Below are 23697 nucleotides of genomic sequence, written 5' to 3'. Positions count from 1 at the left end.
ACTAAGGTCCCCAGGTTTGGGGAGGATTTGTGCTGTTTGGGAATTGCTTAGAAGTGCTTTCTAAGTCAAAAGGCCAGCCAAGCCACAAAAATCTGCCAAAGACTGTCTCATCCTGGTCAGCCACTTACCACTGCTCACTACAAAGATACTTGTAGATACGCCGCTTTCCTTCAGGGGATCTGAGTAGATAACGTATGGATGTTAACACACGCTGTCAGCTGAACGCATGATAATGTGAAGAACAAGTGAAAAGTGACTGATAATGTGGCATAAATACAATAATAACATAACAAAACGCTAAACCAGTATGTGAAAGGAAACAAAGCAGAGATCACACTGAAGGTTTAGCCTAAATGTGGCCCAAATCTGCATTTTTTTTTCTGTTTTATATGCCGCATTTGGCTTTGACTGATGGTGTTAAAGGAGAATGAGTCTGGCTGCCTCTATTCTGCCACAGCTACACCTTTTATGAGCCAGATGTCAGGTGTGTTCTGGCATTTGTGCCACCTCTAGCCACAGAACACTTGGCGTAATCCATGTCAAGCCAAGCTAATGACTTTTGTGCAACATCTGGCGCACACAGCATTTGCCAGTGCTCTAATTGAGCTGCTGTAAGTAGCCAAGAGGCCAAAACTGGTCTGCTATCTGGGAACGTTGTCATGTGTATAACTGATATAAATCACAAAGAAATCTCTAACTTTTAACCAGACTGGTTAATTGGCAGGCTTCAGCCAGATTTAGACCATTTACCACGTCCAACTCTTTCTCCAGGTGATTCTGTCCATCGAAGAGGGCTATCGGCTCCCTGCACCAATGGGCTGCCCAGTGGCCCTGCACCAGCTAATGCTGCACTGTTGGCAGAAGGAGAGGAATCATCGACCAAAGTTTACAGATATTGTTTCTTTCTTGGATAAACTAATCCGTAACCCAAGCAGCCTGCTGCCGCTGGTAGAGGACATTCAGAGGTAAAGTACTGAAAAACTTTTTGTGCCATGAAATGAATTAAAGGAAATGCACTCTGGGTAAAAATGACCAGTGAACCAGTGAATGTGTTTTTCTGTGGGAGTATTCTTACCCCAGGACAGAGTATGAGTTATTTTCCTTGAACACTGACAAACGTTTTTACTCCTACACCTAAAATAAGTGACACACTGAGAACTTTTCGATGCTTTCACCAGTTTTTCAACTTTGAGATGACTGAATATGGACATACTCTGACATTAACCTTTTTTTCTTTTCTTTTTTCTTTATGCATTAGTCTACCAGAATCTCCGGGGGAGGAAATGGACTACCCAATGTTCATCTCTGTCGGCGACTGGCTGGACTCCATCAAGATGAGTCAGTACAAGAGCAATTTCATGGCAGCAGGCTACAACACATTGGATTCAGTGGCGAGGATGGGTATTGAGTGAGTAGAACAGCTCAAATATAACCATTTTTTAAATGTCACGAAAGCATGTCAAGTTTGCATGTTACAAGAAGTGCAGTTCAGTCTGTGAAGCTGTTCTATAGCTCCCAGAGAAAACTTTGTATAGATAGGTAGAAATCACAAGGATAGGCAATGATGTAAAGTAAGATAATTCTATAATAATGTAATGTTTTAATGTTACACTACTTTTCACATTTATTTCACTATATTCAAGAGAAATATTGCCTTTTTTATTCATCTGTATAAATTATATAGGGCAGCACAGTGGCACAGTGGTTAGCACGGTTGCCACACAGCAAGAAGGTCCAGAGTTCAATTCCACCATCAGGCCGGGGTCTTTCTGTGTGGAATTTGCATGTTCTCCCCGTGTTTGCGTGGGTTCCCTCCGGGTACTCCGGCGTCCTCCCACCGTCCAAAGACATGCAGTTAGTGGGGATAGGTTAATTGATTAATCTAAATTGCCCATAGGTGTGAATCTGTGCGTGAATGTGAGTGCGAATGGTTGTCTGTGTCTCTATGTGTTAGCGACAGACTGGCGACCCGTCCAGGGTGTACCCCGCCTGACAGCTGGGATAGGCTCCAGCGCCCCCCCGCAACCCTGGGAAGGATAAGCGGAAGTAAATGGATGGATGGAAAATATACTGTTGTCTAATATAATCAGCAATCTACAGTGTGAGACTACAGGCAAACATAATACAGACAAAGTTAGACTGAATAATTGAGGTAATGTTATCTGAAGCAATTTTTAAGTAATAAAAATACTTACTTTGACACTTTGACACACTGTAATCAAAGAGGAACAAATTGTACACGGTGATAAAGATTTTTATACACTTATGTGGCAAATATTAAGACACATTGTTTAATCTTTGAATTCATCCCATTGCCATAGGTGTAATAAATTAGGCACATAGCCATGCAGTCTGTCTTTACAATCATTTGTTAAAGAATGAATTGTTTCTGAAGCGGTCACTGAATTTGAACTGGTACTGTAATATGGTTCCTAGATATTTCACAACATTGCTGCTGATTCACTAACTGCAGAGCTCCAAACCCGCTCTAGCATTAACATCAGAATAAAATCTGTGCACCGGAAGCTATATGGCATCAGTTTTCATGTCTGAGCAATTTCTGTAGTTTAATGTGTCTGTATCATGGTAGTTTTGCCCAAAAATTGAAGCTGTATCCAAATTTCACTGCAGTGTTTCTCTACAGACTGTGGTGGTCTTAGTCAGCATGACTACAGTTTACTCATTTTCCTTGAAGGTCTCGCAGGCAGCTGGTTGCGTAACTGAAAATGGATTTTAGCCATGACATAAGAACCACTCATCCAAACAACTCCACACTGCACTTACTTTGATGCTCAGCCATGCACTCGCCAAGTTTTAAAGTAGATTGGATGAACACTCATGGCGAAAAGAACAGACACATATGCAGACACATGCTGCTTGCATATTAATGTGCTATTAATATCAAGTCAATCTGATATCAATCTAGCACAGTAACATACACTGACAGCACCCATTTTGTTGTATCGTGAATACTTTTATACTTCAGGTTCATTTTGCTAATATTTACATACATAAATAAGACTTGAAGGGCCTGTGAGTATTTTTAAATTACTGTAATAAATACAACAGTATTGCTAATTTTACTTGAATAATGTCAGTAGTCAGTGAAAACAAGATGTATTAAGTTCTGCTGTTTCATGCTTTTTTGTGTCTTCTATGCTTCAAACTTTTGTAGAAGTGCAGCAGTAAAATGCTGTAGTACCTCTTTAATTATATATGAATCATCTTATAGGTGGTTAACCCTGTAAAGCCAAGTGCATCATATTTGATACATGAGTTTTGTGAGTTTTTGAGACCCCTAAATCATCGGTATGACTTAGAGCGGGGTCACATATGCAAACTTGCAATCAATTTATTTTTTTAATTATCAGGAAAAAATATTCATCTCAATGACTGCAAATTTTGGTAATCTTTTTGTCTAGTTGTATAATTTAGGATTAAAGCACATCTAATTGGTGACACGTGATCAAATAATTACCTTCAATGAGAAGTCCTAACACAGTTAAAGTGTTTTCTGCATGTGTCCTTGTGTGCTTGTGTTTCCCCTCTCGGCCTAGAGATGTGAGGCGTATTGGTGTGGAGCTGATCGGCCACCAGAGGCGAATCATCAGCAGCATACAGACCCTTCACCTTCAGCTACTGCACGAACACGAGAAGGGTTTCCATGTATGAGGACACCCTTTATTATAACCTGGGATGGACAGATAGATGGACCAGATGGAAGTGAGGTCTAGACCATATGACAGACAGTCTAGAGCCTGTGCCTGGGTCTTAACCCCTCATACAGGAGGTCATTGGACAGACTACTCCAGCAGACTCTCCCCTGGTCTCCTTCACGTCCCATAGTAATAAACTTTTTCTACTATACACCCCTTACACAGTATGCCTGGTTCTTCCAGACTATTTCAGCCTGATAGACTGTTCAGGCTCTCCCAGGCCTTCACTTAGGGGAATGTAATGCCTTGTTGCAACAACAGTACTTTGTGTGTGGCGCAACAATATCTAGAGGTGTAGATTTGCAAATGTAATCTACTGATTCTTTTTCTTTGTATGTTCCTTTTTTTTCTTTCTGCTCTGAGTTATGTGCTCATGTAGCTGCTATCGGGTGTGCAATGGAAACATTTTGTCCTTTGAAAAAAATATATATATATCCTCAATATTTTTTATTTTGGAGTTTGATATTTTACCATAAAGGTTTATTTGGATTGCTTTAGTTACCCTCTCTCCAGAGAATCTGGTACACTAATACTTGAAGAAAGAAGCGAGAAGTTTATGAATGTTTAAAAGTGTATAGACAAGTAATAATAATTATTATAACCTAATATGAATATATGTGCAGTCCTGTATGTGAAAGCCCTAGTAAATCTGGATCTTATTTAGATATTTGATTTTACAGAAAATTGGTTTGTTTGTTTGTTTTTTAATCAAAAACAGCAATACAGTATTATGCAGTCACCTCAGTATCTCAGAGAAAGATGTAGAATTGTGCAATGAGAGAACTCTTGTTGACATACAAACATGAGGCTCACATAACACCATCCGTCAGCTTTAGTGTCATACCCAAAGCTTGCAAAACTGGATCTGTTGCTTTCAGATGAACAAAGTCTATCCTGATATGTTTTAGCAGCCAGTGTACACCCAATTGTGCGATCAGCCTGTTTTGTTTTGGGTTATTTATTTATTTGCTTGGATTGTGAATGTCATACATTGCCTGAAAGTACACGAATCTCCACTGTCTTAATATATGAATGTTCACAGAGCTTAGCTATAGAGGAGAGACGTTTGGCTGGAAACTTAACAGGGACTTATATGATGAAATTCTTCCATGCCGTTATTGTTTTTGTTTTTTTCTTGCACACACTCACACAGACAGTACTGACAGAGGTTTGCACTTCAGAGACAAAGCTGATCCATGATGTCAGAGAATAGCTCATCTGGGGTGCAAGATCACCAGATGGAGTAATTGTGGTGGTGTAAAGATTGTGATATGGGAAAACAGTGTACATAAAAATAGCCTGATTTCAGACTGGCAGTAGATGTCATGTTGTTGGATGTTTGCCATTGAGATGAACATTTTCTTCATACTCTTAAGTCAGCTGGGAATATGCAGTGGTGCAGAATAAAAGTACTTAGTTAGAGCTGGAGGCAGCAGAAGTAGCTAAAAGCTGGTTAATGGAAACCGGTGTGAAAAACGTCAGTAGTCTTAGTTACGTGAGGTTAGGACAGATGTGTTCGCCAGAGAGGCTTAACGGAGACGGAGAGAGAGAACCAACATAAACAGCAGCATCATAACTCATCATGTGTCATTGTAACATCAACAGTAACAAACACAAATGCTCAAAAACACACAAACAGACACAGAATGCCTTACAGTCTGCGGACCATGCAAGCCGTTTATAAGTTTCAGTGCAGTCACAGGACCTAGCCATTAGTCTGAATTGTATGAGAATAACCTCCCATCTACAGCTGTGGGTTTTAATAAGAATTGGAGCTCAATGATTAATGTCAAGGGCAAACTGGATACAAAGATCTGTGCCTTTCGGTCACGGCGCAGTCATGCATCCAGGCCTTCAGGAGCAGGAAAGGTGCACGCACAGCACACATTCAAACGCGCACACATTTGCACACACACACAGACATGCTCGCAGTCACCGCCGCTCTACAGAATATGGGGAATATCAGATGCTGTTTGTTTAGCATGTTCTACTGCTGAGCAATGTTAGAACGTTCTTTTGTACAAAGTACAAGTATACTTATAATTCTTGTATTTTATTTTTCTATGATTTCCAAAGAGATGTTGTAGATCTTGCACACTGTAAGAGGCAGTTACAGCGAATATTTATTTGCAAATAAACATGAACAGTTCTGGCGGTTGACTGCTCATTTTATTTGGTTCGTTTTCATTCACTATCACTTGAATGAGACGCAGAGCGGCTCAAGGAAAGGAAAATGTCTCTTCAGTCAGACAGGACAGGCTGTCCTCTCAGTGAAGATAACGTGATTTAACAAAGCTCAAGGACTAAGCTCCATCTCTCTAATCTGCGTTTAAGTTATTGTCAAATGTATGTGACTTTTCTCTTTAAACTAGGCAATTATCCTGACATTTTACAAGGTACTGATAACCAAAAGATGGAGCTGTTGGACCACTCAGCAGCTTCAAAACTGTTATATGAGAAGATTAAAATATTAACTACTTAGATAATAATGAAAAATAAAGACTACGTGCATAATTTTCAGATTGGGTACGCTATATACTTTCTGCTGAGAGGTATGCTCATTTCTGAATTGTTCCATTGAATCTTAAATTAATTAAAATTTACATTTCAGGTCTTAGAATATGCTTCTATATGAGAATAATGTGGCCAAATAATGTGAAATTTTAGATATCCTATTTTTCTGTATTTTTTTCAACTGCAGTATTCTCTAACAGATGGATTTAATTAGATCGTAAAGCACGACAGACTGAGTTTGGCTGCCGTCATTAAGTGAGCAGAGGATGCTGATGATAAACTGCTGTTGTTTGCATGTGTTTTTGCACCTTCAAGGGGGGCCCAGATCTGAGGCGGGTGGGGGCCTCCAGAGAGGTAAAGCGTTTGAGTAATAAATCAAATGCATCAGGCCGGGGGGCCTGGGAAGCTCCATACTCCTCATGATCAGGTCGCCGGGTGGTTCACCGAGCTTAATTCGTCCTAATAGGATTACCTTGCACAAGCTGCGATGCCCAGGGAGCATCTCAGCTTGCAGCTCTATTTATGGCATGTACTAGGAACATTCACGGCTATGTTTATCATTATTTTTTGCTAGTCTGAACACATTTAATTCCCAGTAATCAGACCATCTATGGGGTGATGTGTTGAAAAATTAATTGGCATAGCATCAGCTGAGTGTAATGGGGTTGTTGGATAAACTGACGGGCTGGCTCGGCCTGAAGAAGAAAGAGGTCAACGTTTTGTGTCTTGGACTGGACAACAGCGGCAAAACTACCATCATCAACCAGCTCAAACCACCTAATGTAAGTTCATAACTGAGCTACAGGAGTGAGGTATTTTGATATCTTTTTTTTAAAGTGGAACTGAGAGGCATTTGTGTTTATAGTCCTGTAGGTACAGAGGCTTCTAAGACATGTAAATCTTTTCTAAACACCTGCTAATTTAGTAAACACGCTGTACGAAGGCCTGTCACAATCTATATTTCGCTGCAGTCCTTCACTGGTTGCTTGTTTTCAGCATTCGAATCATTTAGGCCCATTGTCAGAAGAGTGGAAACATGTTAGTCAGGTAAAGCCCGTATTACACTTTAATTATACTATTTTGTTGTTGACATACTTTTGCCGTTACTTGTCTGTTTTTGTGTGTTTGTGCTCGGGGATGAATGCAGACACAGGCACAAGAAATCGTCCCAACAATTGGCTTCAACATCGAAAAGTTCAAGAGTTCAAGGTAGAATGCAATTCCGCAATTTTACAGCATATTCAAAATGACTAATCCAGCAGTTTTTTATGATGTTAAGCTGTCTCTTTCCTCCTTCCTCTCTCCTCCTTTCTGCACGCAGCCTGTCCTTCACAGTCTTTGATATGTCTGGGCAGAGCAGATACAGGAACCTGTGGGAGCATTATTACAAGTAGGGCACACAAACTTGAACAACAAGCCTTTTGCTGGTCAGATATTCAAACTTTCAAAACTGACACTGTACATCTCCTTCTCCTATCTTCTGTAGAGAGAGCCATGCTATCATATTTGTCATTGACAGCAGTGACAAGCTGAGAATGGTTGTTGCTAAAGAGGAGCTAGACACTCTTCTCAACCATGAAGGTACACAACCTTTGTTTTTAGACACATTTGCTACACAATTTAGTTTGTCCGGGTATAAAAAACAAAAGAAACAGTATATAACTGATGCAGATTGTGTGTACAACTTGTTTAAAATGCCTGCATTAAGGGGCCAGTTGTCTAAACCTAGTTAAGTAATATTTGCACCATTCATTAAAAGCTTGAACTGATACATTTTAGTGGCTTTAATCTAGGTAGCATCAAGTAGAGTGATCATATTTGAAGATATCCTGTCCAAAATCTAACAATATCAGTAGTGGAATAAAAAACAAAAAATCCCTCCTAAAAACTTTTTTTTCCTCTGGCTCTTAGATCACGATAAACTGGTCTTGACATTTTTTCTTCTATGCAGATATAAGCAGCAAAAGGATACCAGTATTATTCTTTGCTAACAAGATAGATCTGCAGGATGCAATGTCTTCTGTCAAGGTCTCGCAGATGTTGTGTTTGGAGAACATCAAAGACAAGCCCTGGCACATCTGGTAATGTATCTGCCACCCTGAGTTCACCCTGCTGAGAAGTAGCACGCAATAAAAACACTTCCAGAGACACTGTTGAGTAATTTGTTACCAAAGTCATTCAGGTGTTTGTAGTCTTCGAGGAAGTGCCCTTACTGAACAGAGCCAAGTCTCGTCACACCCCTATCTACTCCATTTTATTCTCCCCAAGTTACAGCTTTAAATCTGAAATTAAGATAACGTGGACCGTTTGCTCCCCGGCCACTTCCTGTTTATTTGATTTGTCTATGGTTCATGGGTTAAACATTACCGAGGGGCACGGCAACATGCCATCAGTGCGTATGTGTATGTGTGTGTTCCACCTTGTCTACTCATTAGACAGATGGTAGAGTGATGGATTAAAAGCTTGACAGCTTTAAATGTCCAGGATCCAAGAAAAGTCATGAGAAAGTGAATGTGTGTCACAAGCAGATTAACTCCTGGACATCTTATTTTTCAGTGCCAGCAATGCTATCAAAGGAGAGGGCCTTCAGGAAGGGCTGGACTGGCTACAAGGTAACATGTCTGTTTAGTAAACTTAATGATGTCATACTGGGCTGAAAGAGAAAGAGGGTCGGAAAATTTAAATGTCAATGCTTTCTGCATCTTGTATTAAGTGCTGTTGTTTTTTTATACCCTTAGATCAAATTGCACAGTAAGTATAATTATGCTTTACTGTTGTGACGGTGTTGTAAAACTGTGATTGTAGAATGTATTTCTCTGTATGGGAGGCCAAATTTAAACACTCTCTGGGAAGTAAATCCTGTCTAAATCAGACCTTTCCTCCACTATGTGTTGTATTCTATGTCCTGTTTCCATCCATAATCCTCTGTAAATACCACAATTAGCTGATTTTCTGTTTAATAAAGGTTACTTTTTGTTTCCACACCCCTAGACAAAAAAGCCCAATCACAATTCTGTTTTCCTTTTGTCAGATCATTTGAAAACAATGAACACATGAATGACTGAAATGGCCGTGACTACGGACAAAGGGGACGTGGTAACTGGATCTCATTCATCATCTGGAGTATTCATCACACTTGATGTTGTAGGCCTTAAACTTACATGTCAAATAACCTACAAATTCCTGGGCACGCAATAACTCTAAGATCTACTTACCTTTGGGAAAAAAAGAAAAATATCAAATATATTCTGATTACTTAAAGCACTCCCTGATAGATTTCCTTCTTATATATCATTATGAGCACACTCTGTAAACTAAAAATAATCATTTATACTGTTTCTGTATACAGTAACTTTTTTTTTTATTGAAGCTGCTTTTTTTATTGACACAATGCTTTCTTAATTACATCCTTTTTTGAAAACGCTGTCAATGCTGAATATTGCACTGTCTAATAAAAGCCTATTTGCTGAGTGTACGCTGTGTTTGTAGCAGACGTGATACTGCCGGAGAAACTGAGACAAAATCAAAGTGAAAATTCCACTTTAATAAATTAGAAGCACAACGAACCATTTAGTCAGTACCACACTTACATGCCGTGCGAATAAATAAACTGTCAAATAAATAGTCTTAATAGTTAAAGTTAAATAACCTTACTGTAATGAATAAATATTAAATAGTATAACAAAAGTCAACTTCAAAGCTGTTTTAAGAACAAGATTATAAAACTTTGATACAAATATTTGTATAAATAGTGATACGATTTGAACAGCTATTCAAACAGATGTATGTTCAATCTGCAGGTGAAGGTTCAAATCCACCCCCAGCTTTCTGAGCACCATGGAAACATCCTTTTGTTCAAGTCTGTCTAAATTTGAACTGATGTTACAAAAACCCGTCACTCTCTATCATTCAGTTCATTCATTAAGCCCTTTCATTATTGACATTTATCTCTTCCCATGTCTTCCCTCGCTCCTCTGCATCTTGTCACTTTTAATATGCATGATTCCTATCTGAGGAACATGTGAAGAAATTTAGTGTGGAAGTGAGCACAGGAGTCCAGAAGGATACACAGGGTCTGGAAAGTCTCTCTGTCATCAAAGTGGTTCCCTGGAAAGAGATAAAAGCATTACCAACTTTCTATATCAGTCTAAATATGCTTCAGAGGTGCCTCTGTGGGGTCGTAAAGTGGCTGCGTTAAAAATAAATAATGTGGGAAGGGAACTACTGGTGTAAGGGATACAATTATATTAAATACACGTTCAGTATGCTGGTGAGTCTAGAAATGTCACTCTACGGCCTTTATTTAAAGCTACTGCCCGATCTTTTCAGTCCAGTCCATTCATTTCATTGCAGGGATTAATCTACACTTTCGTAGAGTAACAAGCGGGTCCCTCCAGATGTATTAGAAGCCATTAACACTGGTGGAGCAGAATTTAAAGGTTCACACAAGGATTTGCTGTAGGAGGGAAAAAGAGGAGGTGGAAACACATCCATCCCACCTGTAAATGTTTTCATTAAAATAAGGAAAAATAATAAGTTCCCTGTAAATGCCATCTGTCTGAGCTGTCACAAGTACACAGTCACACACACACACACTTTCAAAACAAGCTGCTCCACACTGCAGACAAAATCATTTTCTCATCTACACCTTAACCATGCTTACACACACCCTTACTGCAAATGTGTTTCCTCTTTTTATGTGAATATATTAACTTTCTTGTTGTACATTTGAACATTTTTAAATGAGCACATTAACTTCCCAGTCTATTTGAACACAACATGGGTGGTACAGGGTTCATGGATGCTTGTTACTGTAGTTTTATCAGTGCTGCAGTTTTCTGCTGTTCCTTCATTCGATAAGGTTAAAATGACCACATCACATCATGGAAATGTTTTTAATTTTTTCTTGAGAGCTTAAAATAATAAGGCAACTGAACTTTAGGTCACCTCTCATCCAAAAGGCTTCTTCTGTACTAAAATCAAATGGTGAATAGCCCCACAAAGTATTTAAAGTGAGGATTTTCCCTTTTCAGGTGGTCCTGAGGGTTGTCGACCCACTATTGATCGTGTGAGTCGTCAAATGAGCCGAGGTGTGGAAGAAATGTGTGAATTATTACCATCACTGGGAAGCCATTGTCAGACTTTGCCCGACCCCATCATGTGATCTACTGAGGTCACCTGAGGCAAGGTGTGAATGGGGGTTGAGACGCCTGAGAATGGATCTTAAGGCTGCATTGTTGCTGGCTTATAGCTGGTGTCCTAAACCACCACCTCTGTTCAATTACAGTCATTCACAGTGGACATGGCCTCCTTTACTCCTTTCCGAAACCATCTGTCTTCTGATGTTCAAAATGTAAACATTAGCATCTTCGAAAGTCTCCTTTGTCCTTTAAGTGCAGGTGTACTGCTGAGTCCTTTGTCCGGTTGAGGTGGCTATCCTATGTCTGTGGAGCGTGTTTGGGAGTTTTATCCTTGGAACAAACCAGTGGGTTTTTTTTAACTTGGACAATATAAAGTCTTTAGTTCACTGTAGTTGTGAACTGCCACTAAATAAATAAAATAAATAGAAATGGAACCTCGCATGACCACAAGCCTTCACAGTGGGATCTATGGTTTTTGTCTACCCATTAAGGTTTCCTTCAATCCATCCATTTTCTTCTGCTTAACAGAAATGTGGTCATCCTAAGCGGACATCCTTTTCCTCTGCAATGTTTAGCGATTCTTGCTGGAGAGCCAGAGACATATAAAGGCATATATAATGTCTCCAACAAGTTCAAACTCAACTTTTGGGCCTCTTCCTAGTGGAGTTTACCCAGAACACCTCCAACATTAAGAAACTGTATTACAACGGGCTATAGAAACAAAAAATAGTTTGCATGCAAAATTACAAAAGGATCAGGGCAACAGCTGGAGTGATGCTGTCCGCCGTGGTGGACAGAAAGCTAAGCTACACAACCTCACCTGCTACAGAATGCTCAAAGAATTCCCGGGCGACTTCTGAAAATGTGTTTTCTAGTTGCTGGATGAAGCAGAACTTTTCTGGGGGCGTATTGAAGACCTTGCAGATCTCCTGCACCAGCTTCACCGCCCAACTCATGTGATAGCCATCCTTTTCACACACCTAATGTGAAGGCACAAGAAGAACACATTGAGCCAGTCTTGAATGATATAATGTTTCTGCTCTTCCTGTAATGATAAATCAAAATAAGCAAAAATGGTTAGGCAAGATATTTTCAGTGCTGGGAATAAACATAAAATTCAATTGGGACACTGTTAATAGGGACAACACTAATGAGCTCAAACACATATATATCAAAGTTGCTACTATTCCCCTATAGCCAATCAATATTAGGACCATGGACAGAGCAAGTGATTCCTTTTGCTGTTTTTTTTTTTTTGTTTTTTTCAAGAAAGAAAAGACAATAATACATAAGAATATTGTCTTTATATATTTTCTGTTTTTACATTTTGGGTGAATTTGGAGACAATTTTTAATTAAATTACATAGGGGGAAAATGATCAGGGAGTGGAGATCACTAACTCAGCACCCCAAAGCAGAAAGGTCTTACATTTGAACCTCGGCTCTTGTTATTTTTACACACAGATTTCCTTCTAACGTGGCCTTTGCAAAAATGGCAAGCTCGTCCCAAACTCACTATACCTTTTGTCTTACACATGCTGGTTCTGGCTCAAGCAACTGCTCATTCTCAGTTACAAGGCAATAATTTTCTAATATACCAAACTTAACTATAAACGAAGTATAAATACCTGAGGATAAAAGCAGGAAATTATTTCTCTCACCAGTATGATGTAGACGATGATTCTTGAGATCTCAAGGAGTCGTCCATTGAGAGCCTTGCTGGCCAGAACAGTGTAGCAGAGATTGCTGCCACAAAGCACCAAAAGACGAGCTACATTCTCTACATGCCACGGATGAGGAATGACTGGAGACAGCAAAGAAACAAATAGCCAGCATCTACAATCACTTGAGGGAATCTATATGAGATTTTTCTACTTACAATCATTAAACGGAAATGTTTTACATAGATTTGAAAAACAGATCCTTTATTCATCTTATTGCTTGGGAATCTGTAACTCCCGGTGTGCATCTCTCTCTTATTCATCAAACGTACCAATGAGCTCCTCCATGATTGTGATCATCGAGTCAGTGCTCCAGCCTTTGACTTGTAGGTTGCCAAAGAGCAAGAGGATGGCCTTGGCTAAGTGCCACAGAGCGGTGTGAGGAAGCCTCCTCTCCACCAGATCCTGCCACCCGAGTGTACCTGCATGAAGGAGTATTATTTCAGTTATTTATCATTAAATGCTGCACACTACTTTAACAAACAAAAATGACTATGTTAAATGTCAAAAATTGTACTACACCAGCATAACCTACTCATAACCTGTGCCACCTCACAACACTGAAAGTGGTTTTCTGGTTCTCTAATTTTTATGCTTTGTTTAAAAAATAATTGCTGACACTTTCTCTGGAGCAATAAGCCCTTTTTCAGGTTAAAACATGCTAGAATTTACAAAGCTGCACTGAAAATAACAGGATTTTTGTTATGGTTTTAATATGTTTCCATAATGTCGATACTATCCAACTGCATTAATATTTCAGTAATACATTATCTCACCCTCAGGCAGCAGAGGACCATAGAGGATGAACAGTAAGTGGGCCTGGCTGACCAAGGGCCAAGGCTTCAGGAGTTGCATCAGCCAGAAATGACACTCCGGCTGGTTCGGCCACGGGTCCAAAAGAACCTGACGGCAAAATAGCCGCAGCTGCAGCTCCTGATACCACTTCACACCTGGAAATGGACATACAAATTTATCCATAACTCCCAAAGACCATCACAAAAGACACAGGCTCAGCAAGAGGCTGTAACTGAACATAGAGCTTTAGCCATGGATTGTTCTCAGCATCATATTTCTGCTTTGTTCTCTGGATAACTCTGGAACACACACACCTGGTTTTGCAGTGATGACTCCTTCAGTTTTTTGCTGCAGGTTTGTGAGATCACAGAGGAAGTTGAATACTCTATGGCACTCCAGCTCATCCCACCCTGCAATCAGAGTCTGTAAAAGAATCAATAAAACACTCCTCAATATTTCTATTTCTTTTTTACAGATATTTTTTTAACACCAAGCTGAAAAACTAAAGACAAAAATTAATCATACCAAGCTAAAGATTTCCTAACCTAAAGTACTGTGTTTTTCTCTTACTGTTTATGCTATTATTACTACCTGAGCAAGACTGCCTGATTGTACAGTAGCTTTAGGGTGAGATCTCTGTAACATTGTTATAGTCTTTGTTGCTAAAAAGTTTATCTTTTGCATGTTATCACATTTTGGGGTTCTGGTTGGTTATTTCCTTTTATTAGATTCAGGTTTCATAAACATGAGAGTCGTTACACGAGGGTCATCACCTGGAGGAAGACTCCAAAGCTGGAGAAAGCAAAGCAGTCTGGTGCTACACATTTCTCCAACAGGAAGCAGGGAATCTGAAACACATCAAGACAACAATAAGAGAGGCTTTTTTTCCACAGATATAAATTGGGATTGCAAATATTCAGTTAGTTGTTTTTTTTAACATACTGCATTAACTTTTGTGCAATAGCAACATTTCATATATGTTTAATACATGTAGACAAATTAGGACCATCATGCTAAATTATATGTAATATTTTATTGCCTGACATCAAACATATAATTAGTATTAATCAACCTGTTAAAATGCCACCATATTGTGCTGCATAAAACAGCAATGCAATCAAAGTTTAATTTTTTTTTAAACTTTTGCAACACATTACAAAAACCAGATGTATTGTTGCCTTCACTCAGGAAAATTAAAAATAAATGTAACTCATTTAAAAAGTTACAGTATTCTGTTCTAACCTGACATCTCACCTGCCCCTTTCTTACCTGTGAAATCTTGCTAAAGATAAACTTTAACCTGTCCTTTGTGGGTAGCAACAGGGTACACCTCTTGAACAACACACCTAAGACATCAAACACGAGGTCACATTGCCATTCGATGGTATGTTAAATTGTAGCTGAGGCTGTCAGAAATACAAGTTGTACCTTAAAAAGCAGCAAGAAGAGCTATACAAAACAAAACACTGAAATACCGAGGTCTCTGTAGTGTCCAATGGTGGATTTCTGTTCAATGGGGCTGGAGTGGTGAAAGCTTTGGAGGATCATTTTATTCTTCCAGGCCACAGTGGAGATGTAGTCTGCAATATATCTAGTAACTTCCTTTGATACCATGCTGAACACACTGATCTCCAGCACTGAGAAAAACACAAACATATTTTCATCGATCAAAAATGCAATCCCAATTAAACTGTAACTGTAAAAGTTAAAACAACCTTTTTCTAAACAAATTACATCAGGACATTCCAGAATGGAGCTATTATTGCAGAAAGTGTTGTAAAAGTAGTGCTTAAAATTACACATAAAGACACATAGTTACACATATATGTTGGTAAAAGCTTTTGTACCTCATATAAGTTATACAAACAAAAGGTCTAAGCTGTACCCAAAAGCCCCTTACAAAATAACAGAGCTCCTATTATATATTAATTGGGGAACAGTGTTACAGGTACAAAATAATAGGTGAAACTCACCAGACAGTTTGTCTAGGATCATGTCAAACACCTCTGCAGGGATCCTGCTGAAGAAGCTGGTGCAGCTAGTGGCGCACTGGCTGCGGGTCATGATGGTCCTAGAAGGTGTGGGCCCATTACGGTTCTTCTTGTAAGGCGTGTGTGTCTGTGAATACTTACCAACATTTCTCAATGGCTTCCCTCTGACCATTGTCATCGCTGGCTAATTGACTGTCAAAAAGATAAGCAAATATGACTCGGCTAACACAAAGTCAGCTAACATAGTTAGGTAAAAGTAACTCATAAAAACTACATTTTCATCAACTTTGAGCCTCACAAGAGTCACAAATTCAGACACAGAGTTAACAGGGCTACAAACTGACATTACAACATCTTACCTGTGCAATTAAAACCGTGAATAGCAAATCCTGGAAGTAAAGGTATTGGCAGCTAACCTTGCTGCTTTCTTTAATGCCACATTAGCAGACAACGGCGCGAAACTGCCCCCTCTCTCTCTTTCCTTTCATCTGTGCGGTAGGGATGGGAAATATTTATATCCTTAAGTTACAACACCGTTATATATATGTTACTAAATTAAGGCTAAAAAGAAAGCAAATGTCAGCACAGACTGTAAGTAAATCAAATGAAAAAAGAAAAAAATAATAAAATTGCTCACTGAAAAACAGTAGCAGATAGCTAGTTGTAGCTAATAGCTGGGTTAGCTGTTATCCCAGAAAGCCATAGAGACTTTTCCTCTATAGTATTATTAAATAATTAAATAAGGTATTATTAATGTTTAATACATAATAGTAAGATAGTTGTTAAATGATACAGTCAGTTTTTTTAAAAAAATAGCCTACATTCAGTTCCAGATTTTATGTATGTTGTGTGGCATTGTTCCATTACCCTATTATCAAGCCAATAGAATTGGCAAAGTATTGTAGCAAAAGGTAATTTGTGATGTGTCTATGTGGTTTTTTTGTTTTGTTTGGTTTTGGGGTTTTTTTTTTTTTTGGGGGGGGGGGGTATGTTTACTTGTATTAGTAAATTGACTTGTGAAGACTAAATATATACGTATATATAATAAATACATTATCTCACTATATACTAGTGAGTTTTTCAAAATGCGTCCACGGTAAAAATGAAAATAAAAAAATGTTGATTTACATTTTTTGAATTAACAGAGACAGTTTGGGGTACAAGTACTGTTTCTGTAATTTTACACATTTCTTAAAATTTAAGCCCAACAAGTCATGGTGACAAATTTCATTTTTTCTCATATTAACCCTCTCAAGGCAGGTGTTGCAGATTTGCAACAGTTTACAACTAACAACCTGATTACCCCACATACATATTTTATGAGATTTTTTTTTTTGATAATTTTCCCCGAATATCAGATTTCTCCTGTAACTAAAACTTAATTTGAGCCTGAGAGGGTTAAGATATCTCAAGGATTACATTTGTAGATAAACCTCTTTGCACTGACAGAAGGGTGAGTTTCACTGGTCCATCACACATAAGATCAAAGTGGGAGGTATGTGGGCCACAATGTAAAATACCTTAATATCCCTGATATAGACCATATTCACAACAGACATTTTTGACATGTCAGGAAAGCAAAGTGGTTTTATGTTAGTTTAGGTGTGGTCCAGTGCTAATTAGAGTTATCATTTTTTGATGCTAATTAATTGTAATGCTTTGATAAGCCACAATGTGTGCAGTAAATACAGATTTGTCACCTGAAAGGCCCTGTATGACATCCACACCAATGCTTTTTTTCCCATTATGGTTTGCTGATAGAATTTATTGACCTCACTTAACTCCCATTATTGGTCCAACCAACCTCAACCCACGTATCAGAGGTCTAATCAGCCAAATGGCCAAAACACTTGTGTCTTGTGTGTTTTGTGCGTGTGCAGGGGCTTTTAGATATGTGACTTTGTAGGCTGCTTCGTCGTTATTCCATATATCCGTTTGTTGACAAAATATGTGTGGCACAGGCAAGACCTCTTAAGACTTAAACCAGTTTAAAAGAATGGCCTGTACTACACACATTACCCTCTAGCACTGTGTCCAACAAACTAACCATGCTCAGCTGCTAATCACAGGATTATTCTGCTTAACTAAGATTATTAAGTGTTCCACATTCAAATGGCGTCTCCCACAGGCAGACCTTGGAGAGGATCATCTCTTCACTATAGAGCTGTCACAGAGAGTTGTATGAAGGGCCCAGGGGACAGACTGGGAAAATGCTCTTGTATACCAAGAGGATGTCACGCCAGGTTAAACTTGGGACACAGAATGAGGAAAAGCACGGAGAGAGAAGCTCAAACTTCGATGAATTCACCAGCATTTCCTGGATTTCCCTACAGTATGTACAAGTGGAGTTATTGTCCACTAGTTTCATTATTATTCATGTTTTGTTTTCAGGTAACTTTAGTTTCAGTAGTTTCCAAGGTGAGTTTGCTCTTTTCAGTTGAGGTTTTTCTGTTTGTTTGTTTAAAACATTTTAGTTAAATCTTCATTACTTTCTATTATTAGTTTTATGAAGGCTGCAATACACAGATTTATATAAGCCAAAGTCTTCTCATGCTGGTAGTGTTGATTAAATCTAAATAAATTTGCTGTATGTTTTTTGTTTATTTAAGGTAGCTAAATTACATCCATGCATTGTTTTAATTTTAGTTAACTAAAATTACCTAATGTGCAAGTCATGTATTTAAAAACAGTCTTAATTGGCTGCAGCTTTGTTTTGTCTCTTTAAATTGCTTGTAATAGCAGTTAATAAACATTAACCATTCCTCTACAAGTTTGTTGTTGGATTTAATTCTGTATTCATTTATTCTTGTTTTTATTATTATTATCAACAGATCTGTAGGTGCAGAACTGATTTACTGAGACAAAAACAGCACAGCCAGCGAAGACAATGTCTTTTCTGTCTGCCTCAGCTTAGCAGCGCTGCCCTGCCTCCAGGTCCACATTTGACATTGGCCCTGTTTATCTGTCGGGAGCAAGAAGCCAGCAGCGGGACTGTCTCTCATGTCATCGCTGACATGATGCTGCCGACACTGACAGGGATAATGCCGATGATGATGATGATGATGATGATGAAGATGATATCTAAAACAGGCCAGTCACACAGCTGACAGTCTTGCAGCACACAAACACACATCCACAGATTGTTTGTCCATTAAGACAAGAGCAGAAACAGAAGGAGCTGGTCAATGTGGAGTCAAAGGCCCTGTTTATCTGGAAGTACATCTCTGCATCTCAGGACGAGTATACCATCTGGACACCTGTGATGATGGTCCTGTAGTCCTCTTATTGGTGAGTATTTAAATGTGGAGACTGTTAAGTAAATGTTAGAAGTACAGGTAAGGCTACGCAGCAGTCATGGAGTGTTTTATATTGTAAGTATTGCAGTGTGGTATGCAGAGTAGTCAAAGACTAAACTGGGCTAATTTCAGGGCAAGCAAATTTGAAGCAAGACACTTGTCACAGCTTTGCCTTTGTTCCCATTGCTTAATTGTTATGCCTTCAGCGTAGTCAATCATTAAATAAGGACAAGGAAGCTTGTGTGTATGTGATATTTTAAGAGGCTCCGGCAGTGCCAGGTCTAACACTGAACAATAATCAGGCTTCATAAACAGCTTCTGTTCTCTGAGGACGTCAAAACAATGGGTCTGTATAAGCACAGTTTGGTCTTTGGTGTGAAACTTAAAGTCAGTTTTATTCATGCGGGAGCAAAAAGGCACCTTTAATTAATAGTATTGTTTGTCCGTTCATTGACCACATTGTATTATTCAGAGACATGAAGTCTAGGGAACAAAAGTAAATGATTAAGCATGGATGTTTTTTACCTTTTCACACCGTTCACTTAGGGGATCTGTAGTTGTAGCCTACAGCTGAATGTTATGGTGTTTTTAGGGCTCAGCATGCATTTGCAAATGTAAAACTAAATGCCAAAGGATGTCAGGTCAGAAATTTTCATTGAAAAATAACATAATTTGGCCAATTATTACAACAGCAGTCACTGCTATCCTCTCTTGTCACAGTTTGGGGCCCAGCGGCTGGAGGCTCTGTCAGCAAGTCGTTCAGTCCTTCGCTTTCAAATACCCTGCAGAGCTGTGAAAAATTTCAAAGTTAGTGGCTTATAGCGGTGCTTCTCAGCTTGGGTGGTTTCTGTAAATGTTTAATTTCCTCTCTCTCTGCCTTCTTGAGGGGCGGCGAAGAGCTTAACAAATAGACTTCTGTGGTTTGCCCTCCAGAGGAGAGCGTTAAACAGGTGAAGCTGAACACCGCACTCATTAGTTACACATGCAGTCACCTGCCACTCACCAGAGACGGATGCCAGAATACTGAAAGTTTCCACAGCTATTTGTGCCCACACTCGGGAGAGACACTTGAGGAATGACTCAGACTCTGTGACTGGATGTGAGCTCAGTGGAATTACTGTACTGCTGGGAACCGTGGCGATAAGAGGAGTAATCCAGCCACATTTCAGCCTGCGGGACAGTCAGTAGTTTTGTTCTGAAAGTTTTCTTTTTAAGTGGCATGTATTTAAATTGGTTTATGTTTGCTGATTTTTATGAAACCTCTGAATCCAATGCAGTTGTCATCTTGTTTTTCGGGACATTGAAATGCTGCTAACTGCCTTTTACTAGAGTTTATATATTTTTACTGATGGTAATTTCATACTTTGCCGTTTCAGGATCTCTCTGAAAGGAGCCGATCATGGCCAGCATGGCGCTTCAGCTCCTTGGCTTCTTCTTAGGATTGCTGGGGTTTACAGGAACTATAGTTGCAACCCTGCTCCCTCACTGGCGCAGCAGAGCTCATGTGGATGGTAACATTATCACAGCCACCGGGTACATGAAGGGCCTGTGGATGGAGTGTGTCTGGCGCAGCACTGGTATTTACCAGTGCGAGCTGTACAGGTCTCTGCTGGCGTTGCCACCCGACCTGCAGGTACTACACGAACACCAACATGTAGAGAAATGAGAAGAGCAGAAATCTCAAAACACATATAGGGTGGTTATTTTATTTATTTATTTTTTTATAATAAGTTATCTGAAAACCTGCTGAAAACCTTATTAGTTTAGTCGTTCATTATGAAGTAAGCATCTTTTTAAAAATCCTTTTTGGAATTCTGACATCTCATAAACAAAACCAGTTACTAACCTATCATATAGTAATATAAAATCATTAACTTAAATTCATTTGATAGCAACCATGCATGTTAACATAACTCTGTAACTCCAATACACAGTTTAAATTAGCATGCTGCACAGAAACTTTATAGCTATATGGTTATTTTCCACCTTTACACCCAGTTAGCATTTACGTGCACAATGAACAATTTAAATATGAAGTTTTCAGTTTTCATTAATTATCAGATTAAATGCTAATGAAAATAATACTTATAGCCCAACTCATTAGTACATATTCACTTTTAGAATAAAGTTTTAGGATGGGCAGGTAGGTGGAAGGTCAAGAAGCCTGTTTTTTTAAGGACTCTTGAATATTAAATTTATGTTGCTTTAATCACTTTACACTCCTAGATTTTATTAATACATTAAATAGATTATACTATGTATATATGTATATATATATATATATATATATATATATATATATATATATATATATATATATATATATAATATTAATATCTTTGAATATATTTTCTTATGTGAGTTTTTAGTCATACTGCTGTTATTATTAAACTCAGCATACTCACTATTCAGAAAAGCATACATAGTCTCAATTTAGTGTAATGTGTTGGATATTTATTAATAGAGACGGACAATAACCCTTAATATAGGCTAGAATATGAGTGTTTGCACTTATTAAAAAGCAGTATATTAATTGACTGGTTCATTGCCCAGACCTGTTAAAGTAAGAGTTCATTTATAGTCCAAAGTTTAATAGTTGTCTACTGTTTCCCTCTCCACATCAGGCTGCCCGGGCGCTCATGGTAATCTCCTGTCTCACCTCAGTCCTGGCATCTCTGGTCTCTGTAACTGGGATGAAATGTACCCGCTTCGCCCGGGGTTCGCTGATTAAATCTCCCCTGGTCCTGAGCGGTGGGATTTGTTTTCTTTGTGCTGGGCTTCTTTGCCTGGTCACCGTGTCCTGGACCACCAATGAGGTCATCAAGAATTTCTACAACCCATTAATTCACAGTGGAATGAAGTATGAGATCGGACTGGCTGTGTATCTCGGATACGCCTCGGCCTGTCTCAGTCTGGCCGGGGGAATGGTGCTTTGTTGGAGCAGCAGTGGCGACAGGTCACGGCAGAGTCCCCCCCATACGCAGAGGGGTCAGTCATCACACCTTCCCCCTGTCTTCAACAACTTACATCCGCCTGCTCCACCCTACAGGCCCCCCGAGGCCCTGAAAGGCAACCATGCTCCCTCGCTTTGCTCCGCTTCCAGCAGTGGCTATAGGCTCAATAACTATGTCTAAGACTAAGAGGAATACTGAAACAATAACTGTGAGACGACATGGACCCTTTTTTCAATATTTTTAAGTTTTATGTCCTGCGTACCCATAAAAGGATCAGCTGGAAAAGAGAAGACCCCCATAATGCAAAACACCAAAGTCAGATTTGAACAGATATTTGCCTCTGTCTTTCCTCTAACATAAACAACCAAGAGCCTTGGCTAGTCTTGTCTTAGCCCTGTAAGGCTTTTCCTATGCACCTGAAGGACCAGAAGGTGGCAGTGTTTTACAGGAAATCATCACAGAAAAGACGATATAAATGATATTCCATGTTCTTTGCTGTGACTCTCATGTTATTGGATCATTTATCTGGCCTTCTTCCTAGATGGGATTTAACTCTTTCTGAAAGGCAGTTCCCTTTAAAGAAAAAGATTTTATGTCAGTACTCAGTGTTTTAAAGGATTTTCATGACACTGAAAATAAAACCTGACACTATAAGTTGTCTAAAAATGTGCACTAGTGTTAATAAATGATTAAATGTTATATTGTTACTAGTGTAAGCATCCTCTGATAAAAGGGACTGGAAAAGGCCGTTGCAAATTTATGATCACAAGTGACATTTTCACATTAAACCCATGTTTGTAAAATAATAGATTGTTAGAAGTTTAACACCCAGAAAACCTTTTTTGTATGTGTTAAGTACCAGGCCTGTCTGTGAAGCTCCATTAAAATATAATTTCAATGTTTTTTTGCCAACTTATTGTCAGATTTGCGTAAATCTTGACGAAGCCACTGGATGGCGACAAAGGTCTTTTGAAAAGGCATCCCAAACCATTTTTGAAGAGCTGCTTGTATTTATTTAGTCTGCCTTGTTTGGTGTACTGCATAGGACACCAGTTGCATCGCTACATCTGAGCAATTTTTTTTTTTGTTTGAATGGCTCTGACATATTGTGAGTCATTAGCCATATATGTGGAATTATTACCACCTTGCGGAGCTTTTCTGGCTGTCTGCCTACTGACATGTAACACTGTGGACATCTTTCTGAGGCTTATTAGTTGGAAAACCCTCCAATTAGAGCTGCCCTCTTTCTGGCAGGCTGTCAGACCAATGACTGTATAAAAGAGCCACACAGGCACTAAATGAGAGGACATGTCACGATTCAAGGAAGTGACTTATCTTATTTCAGCAATCAGACTAGTCGTTGTCATCATTTACATCAATTAGATAAATTACATTATGAATTAACGGGAAAAAATCTATTTAATGCCATAAAACTATAAGATTATTTACATTAAACCTTGTTGAACTGCTCCAGAAAATGGGTTAAATTGTATATCTATAGGAATTATTTGCTTTGAAATCACAGGTTAAAACATGAACTGTACATTGAGTTGGGCCAAAGATTTGTTGC

At 38.9% G+C, this 23697-nt stretch overlaps 4 protein-coding genes across 7 annotated transcripts in view; 3 read left to right on the top strand and 1 right to left on the bottom strand.

Moving 5' to 3' along the window:
• The window catches only part of epha6 (eph receptor A6), a 186386-nt gene extending 180485 nt beyond the window's left edge, over nucleotides 1-5901 (top strand). Inside the window, exons 15-17 of one of the 2 annotated variants that reach the window (XM_063499351.1) lie at nucleotides 772-965; nucleotides 1259-1408; nucleotides 3558-5901. In XM_063499351.1, the coding sequence (XP_063355421.1) occupies nucleotides 772-965; nucleotides 1259-1408; nucleotides 3558-3672 (459 nt within the window). In that variant the 3' untranslated portion in view covers nucleotides 3673-5901. The remainder of the gene's footprint in view (nucleotides 1-771; nucleotides 966-1258; nucleotides 1409-3557) is intronic. The other variant, XM_063499352.1, reaches the window with a different exon arrangement.
• A 788-nt stretch (nucleotides 5902-6689) lies between these two features.
• LOC134645768 (ADP-ribosylation factor-like protein 6) lies at nucleotides 6690-9705 on the top strand. 3 transcript variants are annotated; one of them, XM_063499353.1, is made up of 8 exons: nucleotides 6690-7012; nucleotides 7227-7277; nucleotides 7378-7439; nucleotides 7552-7620; nucleotides 7717-7811; nucleotides 8182-8311; nucleotides 8787-8842; nucleotides 9262-9705. In XM_063499353.1, exons 1-8 carry the CDS (start codon nucleotides 6890-6892, stop codon nucleotides 9285-9287), a joined length of 612 nt encoding a protein of 203 aa, XP_063355423.1. In that variant the 5' UTR covers nucleotides 6690-6889; the 3' UTR covers nucleotides 9288-9705. The 3 variants fall into 3 exon arrangements, with proteins under 3 accessions (XP_063355423.1, XP_063355424.1, XP_063355425.1); XM_063499354.1 differs by having other exon boundaries at nucleotides 8969-9705; XM_063499355.1 differs by lacking the exon at nucleotides 7227-7277 and having other exon boundaries at nucleotides 6691-7012.
• Nucleotides 9706-10189: 484 nt separating this feature from the next.
• Nucleotides 10190-16055, bottom strand: LOC134644073 (F-box only protein 47-like). The gene is made up of 10 exons (XM_063496771.1): nucleotides 15860-16055; nucleotides 15362-15523; nucleotides 15156-15232; nucleotides 14660-14734; nucleotides 14201-14309; nucleotides 13868-14041; nucleotides 13364-13513; nucleotides 13032-13174; nucleotides 12192-12351; nucleotides 10190-10337 (listed from the first exon to the last, which is right to left on the bottom strand). Exons 1-10 carry the CDS (start codon nucleotides 16053-16055, stop codon nucleotides 10237-10239), a joined length of 1347 nt encoding a protein of 448 aa, XP_063352841.1. The 3' UTR covers nucleotides 10190-10236.
• A 1942-nt stretch (nucleotides 16056-17997) lies between these two features.
• Nucleotides 17998-23025, top strand: LOC134645806 (claudin-14-like). The gene is made up of 4 exons (XM_063499404.1): nucleotides 17998-18209; nucleotides 18709-19165; nucleotides 20550-20806; nucleotides 21798-23025. The coding sequence occupies exons 3-4, from the start codon at nucleotides 20573-20575 to the stop codon at nucleotides 22305-22307; spliced, it is 744 nt and encodes a 247-aa protein (XP_063355474.1). The 5' UTR covers nucleotides 17998-18209; nucleotides 18709-19165; nucleotides 20550-20572; the 3' UTR covers nucleotides 22308-23025.
• Nucleotides 23026-23697: the final 672 nt, after the last annotated feature.

Source organism: Pelmatolapia mariae, linkage group LG16_19, assembly GCF_036321145.2.
Source record: "Pelmatolapia mariae isolate MD_Pm_ZW linkage group LG16_19, Pm_UMD_F_2, whole genome shotgun sequence".
Lineage (NCBI taxonomy): Eukaryota > Metazoa > Chordata > Actinopteri > Cichliformes > Cichlidae > Pelmatolapia > Pelmatolapia mariae.
Note: the sequence above shows the minus strand (reverse complement) of the source record. Positions and strands in the feature narration are given on the sequence as shown.

Coding starts and splice junctions, on each gene's coding strand:
- LOC134645768 (XM_063499353.1), top strand. CDS start 6,890: ATGGGGTTGTTGGATAAACTGACGGGCTGGCTCGGCCTGAAGAAGAAA. Junction 7,440..7,551: donor GAAAAGTTCAAGAGTTCAAG/GTAGAATGCAAT, acceptor TTCTGCACGCAG/CCTGTCCTTCACAGTCTTTG. Junction 8,843..9,261: donor AGGGCTGGACTGGCTACAAG/GTAACATGTCTG, acceptor TCCTTTTGTCAG/ATCATTTGAAAACAATGAAC.
- LOC134644073 (XM_063496771.1), bottom strand. CDS start 16,055: ATGACAATGGTCAGAGGGAAGCCATTGAGAAATGTTGGTAAGTATTCA. Junction 13,514..13,867: donor TGGTCCTCTGCTGCCTGAGG/GTGAGATAATGT, acceptor TCCTTCATGCAG/GTACACTCGGGTGGCAGGAT. Junction 12,352..13,031: donor TCATCGTCTACATCATACTG/GTGAGAGAAATA, acceptor CCTTCACATTAG/GTGTGTGAAAAGGATGGCTA.
- LOC134645806 (XM_063499404.1), top strand. CDS start 20,573: ATGGCCAGCATGGCGCTTCAGCTCCTTGGCTTCTTCTTAGGATTGCTG. Junction 20,807..21,797: donor CGTTGCCACCCGACCTGCAG/GTACTACACGAA, acceptor TCTCCACATCAG/GCTGCCCGGGCGCTCATGGT.